We start from the raw sequence: 6908 nt of genomic DNA, 5'->3' as shown, positions 1-6908 counted from the left end.
ACGGATTTCGAGAAATGAAAAGGGCCAATTATTTTAGTGGCCACCCAAGTAGGCTATGAGCACCAGGAACATTAAACATTTAAAAACAAACCTATGTATGCCCTCCTGAAACTGTGTTGCAGAGAGGTAAACAAATAAATTATAATAAATAAAAAAAACCGATACAGGAACTGAAAATAATTGCATGTTTCTCTGAAATGCAGTCTCATTTTGCGCTTCCTTTTTTGTGAGCCTTGCATAATAATTTCCTTTGTGTTTGGCTAACGTTATCTAATAAATAACACGTTACAACGAAGACTAATCTTGTTTATATCTGACGGGCGTTCTGTTTGTTTTCCGTGTAATTCTGGTGTGCGCGACTGCGCGTGTTTGAGCAGACTAGAGATCAGTGTGAGCGCGCGTCTCTCAGTCGGGATTCGGGAACAGCTCGGTCGACGCAGGGCTGGGGTCAGTGGAACAGCAGAACTGCTGCGTGTGTTCCAGGAAAGTTCGAAACGCCCTTTTTTTGGCAAGTTCCACTTCCATGTTGCGTGGGCGAAGAGGGAAGCTTATGGTAGACCTTCATTTACACGGTTTAAACTGCTCGTCGTGTGTTTTTATGCGTCTGTGACTGAAAACGTTTAATTTGTCTACAGTGGTCAGTAAATTCGTTTTCTTTTATTTTCACTCTACGGTCGCAACAACGAACTGTCATATAGTTACAGTCAAAAGGTATGAGAAAACTATATTTTGTGTGGATATCATATTTTAACATTTTATCTTGTTACATATGCTATATGTAATTGTTTAAAGATGTATGAGATTATATTTCTGCTTATAGGAAGTACAGGATGTTTTCCACATTTCTTCTTTGTCAGATCATCCTCACACTCATCTGCCAAACACTTTGTTACGGTAAATGTTTCTTTCGCTAAGAATATGCTCTTGCTCTATTTGTGACTTTGTTACTTTAATATATAATATCCCCATGTGTATCTATCTGTTCTTCTGTGTGTGTGTGTGTGTGTGTGTGTGTGTGTGTGTGTGTCACTCTCACAATCGTTTCCAAATGTTTAGCTCTATACACTTTTTTAAGTTAGTGGCTTTCCCTTCTGCTCAGTATTTAATCGTTGATTCATTAATTTATTTAAATGCTGATGTGGATGTTTTATAACAAATTAAACAAGAACATGCTGATTCAGATGACACCACTTTTATGTTTTTTATGCGGTGTTTTACTGTCGAAACAACTTTTACTTTAACAAAACAACTTCTACCTTGGTAATTTGTGATAGTGACTTATTTTATTTTCCATCTCTAAAATCTCTGTAGAACCCACAGAGAAGGACTTGAAGTGTTTCAATGACTATGAGACAGAAATGAAGTGCAGTTTCTGGTTTGACGGCCTCATAAGTTGCTCTGGATACAAACTCAGCATCACACAGACTGTAGGAGATTCGTATGTATTTGTTCAATTCCTCTGTAACTATAACTAAAATTATTTACTGTTCATTTAGCAATCAACTGACACTATTAACTCTTACATTACAGGTTAGAAAGATATACATGCATCTTTGAGAGAAGTAATCTCAGTGCCAACTGTGAATGCAAAATTGAAGTCCAAGGGTTTGTTTTAACAGAGAAGTTCTCTACTACACTTCTGAACGGACCAATTGTTTTATTGACAATTGACCAATTAACAATGGACTTCAGTGAGTATATTTGTTGTCTGTATGTTCGTGTTAGGCTTTTTCCATTACTTTTAAATATTCTGGGGGAAAAAAGGTGTTATCTGGCCTTATCTGACACATTTACAAATTTGTGATTTTCATTTTCTGCAGTCAAACCAAAAACTCCAGTCTTATCAGTGCAGAAGACTGAAAATGGAAATTTTAATGTAACTTGGGATGACAAGTATGAAAAAAGATATTTTGCAGAAAGTTTGGAAATACATCTGACCTATAGGACTGAAGATGAAACCGTAAGGAAGATGATATAAAGATGATATTAAATTAATTCATGCATATTCACATATAGATGTATCATAAAATAAACACTTTGTCCATACAGATGTCAAAGGATGTGTCAAACTCCCTGGGATTCTTTGAGATTGTGGGCATAAATCTCCAGCCAAACACCAACTACATTCTGACAGCAAGAATGAGCACAAACTATAACGAACACAAGATATTGAGTGACCAGAGCGCACCAGTTCAGTTCACCAGCTGTAAGTCAATGTGTTTTGTTCTCAGAGTTATTACTGCCTGTGTTTTAATGCTCTTTAATAATCCTGATCAATCTATATGTGCTCCACAGCCTCATCTCCAAATGAATTACTCAGAACGATGGTTCCGCCTCTGTGTGTTGTTTTAATCATCATCATTTGTACTATCTTCATCTGTGTTTTGAGGTGAGATCTCCGTTTTGTGTCTCGCCATCATTCTACATTTTGCATGTTTGCTATTCCTTTGTGCATTCTTGACAAATTTAGTTCCGACACACTTTACTTCCTCGTTACAGGATGAAGATGAATTGGTGGGACAAGATTTCCAAGCCAAAAATAGATGCCAATCTTGGAGAAGAGAAGGTTGGAGAAAGATAAAAATCATGGAATAGCCATCAATAATCATAATATTACATCATTTATGCAGATCAAACTTTTTTCTTACCCTAATTTTTTTCATTATTGTTTAATAGGGTCATATTTTGCCTCCTTCCATTATGAACTTCTCCTCAATCCATGTAGAGATTCCAAAACTGGACTTTAAGGAGGAAAAGAACTTGTAAGTTTTCCCAAAAACTTCAGAAACACATGACAGACTCTAATCGCTCTAATTCTGATTAATAATTCCTCAACATGTTTGTCTTTCTACAGTATCTCCGCTTTATCAGTTGATACAAACAATGAGAAAAGTTCCCACAGTGTTGAGTCAGCGGCAGACGATTATGGCCAGGCTGGTTTTGATTCTGGTAATGACAAGGAGAATTGCAGTCTGATCAACGTCCCATTACGTGTCGAACATGCCCTGGAGGAGGATTTCAAATGCTTTAACAACAACACACCCAGCAATCAGCAAGTCAAGAGTGATGATACCAGTTCCTCAAGAGAACGCAACCGTGCAAACCGAGATTCGGGCAACTGCTCTGGCTCATCGGTTTTCAGCAACATGTCGTATTTGGGATCGGCCACTGATGAAGATTCTTCCTTCCTGGGTCACAAGTGCTGTGATCATTCCTGTCAATCTGACAAGAGGGACATTTTTAGCTTTGAAAACTCTAGGATTGCTGATATCAGCAAGAGCCAGTTTAACGTTCCCACTAATGATGCTTTGGAAGACGGATATCAGCCCTTCAACGGTGTTGTGAACCAGGGAAATGATGCGGATGTTTTTTTGAACCTTTCAGATGATGTTGATTCTGATGAAAAGTTCATTTTGAAAAATCTCATCACTAGTAAAAATCCACTATATCCTTCTCTGGTTGTTCATGATGGCAGCGTCGCACCAAGTGATGGTGGGTATCAGGCTTTTGAAGGCTTAACAAAGAGCACAGAAGGACAGTGGAGCACGAGCATCAGAACTGAACAAGCACTTAATGAATGTGGAGCGCTGAAATTCCCCCACAGCACCGGCCAAGATCCCACATCATCAGAGCCGCAAAGTTTGTGGCCACCTTCTTTGCATTTTCCACCCATTATTGAAATAGACACTTCATATCAGTCTTTTTAGCTGCGCTGTACATAACTGAAGCACTGAATTATTTTTAGATGTAACATAAAAAGTTACAAAGCAACAGTTACAAAGAAATATGACCAGTATACAATCTATGCAAATGTTCATTGTTTATGCAGACTCAAAGCCAAGACCTTGCATTTAGGTTTCACTGTTTTAACATGAAGACTTTGAACAGTGCCTTAAATGGTCAAAGAGTTTGTGCATTTCTATTCTTGATGTTCATTTTTTTTTTATTGGTCACAATTACACACGCCATGTTAAATGCGACACTGAATCACATTTTCAAATGCAAATTATAAAAGCATGATAACAAGGCCAAGACGGTTCTTAGCATCCTGTGCTGTTGAAACAAATGATAGATATTTGCTTATTAATCTCTACAGTTGCAATGAATCATTCCTCTGAAAGTGTCACCAGTAATAGGAAACTTTAGGTTTAATAACTAAATGTTTGCATAGAATTTTGGACATAGAAACAATAAGAAGCACTGTGCCTTAAATACTCTAGGAATACACAACTTATTACTTTTCTTGTCATTCACATGTTTGTTTTCTATTATTTGACATTTTCTCATTTCAAATTTTAAAGACATTTCTAAGCCTATATTTGATATCTGAGTCTGTGAAATAACTTGCATTTTTATTTTGTGCATTGTTTTGTTTTTTTCTACAAACAAGAAGATTCAGTCTGTATGATATATTTAGATGACACTGTTATGTTTTTTCTTCTTAATCTTCAACAGGAAAAGACTTTACTTAGCTTGGACATTTCATAAAGACTTATTAGCCTGTTGAACTATGCTGTCAAACAAATGATAGATATGTGCCTAAAACTTTTCATTATTTTTTGTATGTTGTCTATAAATCTGCCTACACCATGGTGTTCTACCATACAAACAAAAATAAGAGCAATGTAAATACACTGCTATGTTTATACTTCTCTAAAGTAAAACCCCAGAATGGTAAAACAGAGTCTGGGAAATACTTGAGTCTGTCAGTTGTGAATTTGAACAGGTTTTGTCTGGGCTTTTGTTTTACGCTACCTGTGTTAACCAGGAAGCTACATACATTTTTCCATGGAAAACACGTCATACACTTAAGTGCATGTCGAGACATTTACACTTTCTAATAAAGGCTGCTTCACTGAAGTATGTCTAAACATGGGACACCTTGGTTCTTGCAAAGCAGGTTCACTGAAGAATATCTAAACATGGGAAACCTTTGTTCTAAATGACATCAGACATGTTTACAGAATGTGTATAATTGTGTATATGTGTATAAATCTGCCTACACCATGATACCATGTAAACTAAAGCATTCTAAACATTCTCAATAAAATACACTGTTATGTTTATACTTATTCTCTAAAGTAAAACCTCAGAATGATGAAAAGTCTGGGTAATAATACAGGGGAATTTGAACAGGCTTTATCGGGGCTTTTGTTTTATGTGTTTATCAGGAAGCTACATTATTTTTTCCATAGAAAACACGTCATACACTTAAGTGCATGTCGAGACATTTACACATTCTGATAAAGGCTGCTTCACTGAAGTATGTCTAAACATGGGACACCTTTCTCTTAAAGCAGTAGGCATAAAGTATGAATAGAATTAGGTTGTGTATAACAATATAGAGCTAACGGTCCAGAAGTATGGACCGTCTTGAGATGAAATACGGTTGTGCACATTTGGCACGTAAAATTAATATATAGTTGTTCTTGTCAAGCAAAAGCAAAATATTGTAGATTAGTCATTCGGACAATTACAGCGCCATCTGCTGGTCGTTAACGTGCATCATCTTTTACGACACGACCTGAAATGGCATCAGACATTTCCTACAGAATGAGAGTTTAATTTAAGTGTGAATGAGACTTATAGTTCTGTTTAAGCAATTCGATATCTTCAACAACAAAATAATATCATAAGCAGAAAGTATAGATTATTCAGTGGTCAATTGCAGCGCCATCAGCTGGGCGTTTACGTGAAGTTCAAAAACAGGTTCATTTTCCATGACATCATGATCAAGTGAAATGACAGCAAACATTTCAGCATTGTTAAATAATAGGCTAGTATAGGATAGCAAAGACTATGTTTTTCCCCTCTCACGTCTCACAGACTACAATAAATATAGCTTTCCAGTTATAAGGAATACATTCCCAAAACGTGTCCTAAAACTGGAGCAAATCAATCAGTCTTTTTTATATGATCAGTGTCACGAGAGAATTTCTGTACAATGATTCAATATCCTAAAGCTTATAGGCCTATGTTGAACAGTCAAACATATAAGACATAATGTTTTTTGCTTATTGGCCTCAACATTTTGTAATCAATGCCCTCTACATGGAATTTGTAAGATGGCCGCTTGAACACTTTGGGTGAGCAATCCAGTCATTTAGATCAGTGGTGTCATTTCTCTCTTTTGCCTTGTTGGCTATCAGCGTTGCTGGGCAACTCATTGAGCTGTCAAACTAATCAGGCCAACCACACCTGGGGCCTGTTTCAATAAGGAGAATCAACCAACTCTGTGTTAAAAACTTGAACTCTGAGTTGATTTACCCTGAGATGGGAAACTCTTGAGTTTTCAGTTTCAGAACAGCTGAAATGAGTTAGTTCAGTCAACTCTAAGTTGACTGACTCTGAGTTAAAGGCGTGCACCACAACTATAAAAAGCTATTATCAATGGAGCACAGATATTATGAGTCACCATGGCAACAGCGGCAGAAAAAAAGAGGTCTGCATATTTTTCACCAGCAGAACTGGATGTGCTTCTGCAAGCATATGGAGAGTACGAACACGTATTAAAAAAAAACAAAAAAAAACAGCTGCAGCGGCGAAGGACAGAGAGTTAGCTTTGGAGAAAATAGCTGCTCGAGTCAATGCTGCAATTTAATTAAAGGGATTACTCTTAATTCTTCTGTAATTTAAAGTTAAATCTGATGTAATTGCATTAAATGCTGCGTAGACTATAGAACAATTCTTTAAAAAACAATAGTGGATTTAGCATCAAATTTTAAAAGGTATGTTTTTTTTATGTAAACTTCTCCCTCTACACACTTTGGTCAGTTCAAGAATAATTTTCATGCAATTGTTTATTTGAAAGCATTAAAAGTGCAGTTTCTTGTCTCTCCTTGTATTGTTCAAGTGGTTGAAGTTGATATGGGATTTAGAAAGTAATAAGTAGACCAATACTTTCTAGA

At 36.5% G+C, this 6908-nt stretch overlaps 1 protein-coding gene across 1 annotated transcript; it reads left to right on the top strand.

Annotated features, from left to right (window-relative positions):
• Positions 1 to 235: 235 nt before the first annotated feature.
• Positions 236 to 5068, top strand: LOC311091614 (uncharacterized protein). The gene is made up of 10 exons (XM_084127612.1): positions 236 to 711; positions 821 to 894; positions 1312 to 1438; positions 1531 to 1691; positions 1821 to 1960; positions 2050 to 2206; positions 2296 to 2389; positions 2500 to 2566; positions 2677 to 2762; positions 2855 to 5068. The coding sequence occupies exons 2-10, from the start codon at positions 831 to 833 to the stop codon at positions 3705 to 3707; spliced, it is 1749 nt and encodes a 582-aa protein (XP_083983738.1). The 5' UTR covers positions 236 to 711; positions 821 to 830; the 3' UTR covers positions 3708 to 5068.
• The last annotated feature ends 1840 nt before the right edge of the window (positions 5069 to 6908 follow it).

Source organism: Abramis brama, assembly GCF_963993115.1.
Source record: "Abramis brama genome assembly, chromosome: 1".
Lineage (NCBI taxonomy): Eukaryota > Metazoa > Chordata > Actinopteri > Cypriniformes > Leuciscidae > Abramis > Abramis brama.
The sequence above is the reverse complement of the archived record's forward strand: the minus strand, read 5'-3'. Positions and strand labels throughout refer to the sequence as shown.

Excerpts from the sequence above, each read along its gene's own strand:
- LOC311091614 (XM_084127612.1), top strand. The coding sequence starts at position 831 with ATGTTTTCCACATTTCTTCTTTGTCAGATCATCCTCACACTCATCTGC. Across the intron at positions 1,692-1,820 it reads CCAATTAACAATGGACTTCA|TCAAACCAAAAACTCCAGTC; the intron begins GTGAGTATATTT and ends CATTTTCTGCAG. Across the intron at positions 2,390-2,499 it reads ATCTTCATCTGTGTTTTGAG|GATGAAGATGAATTGGTGGG; the intron begins GTGAGATCTCCG and ends TCCTCGTTACAG.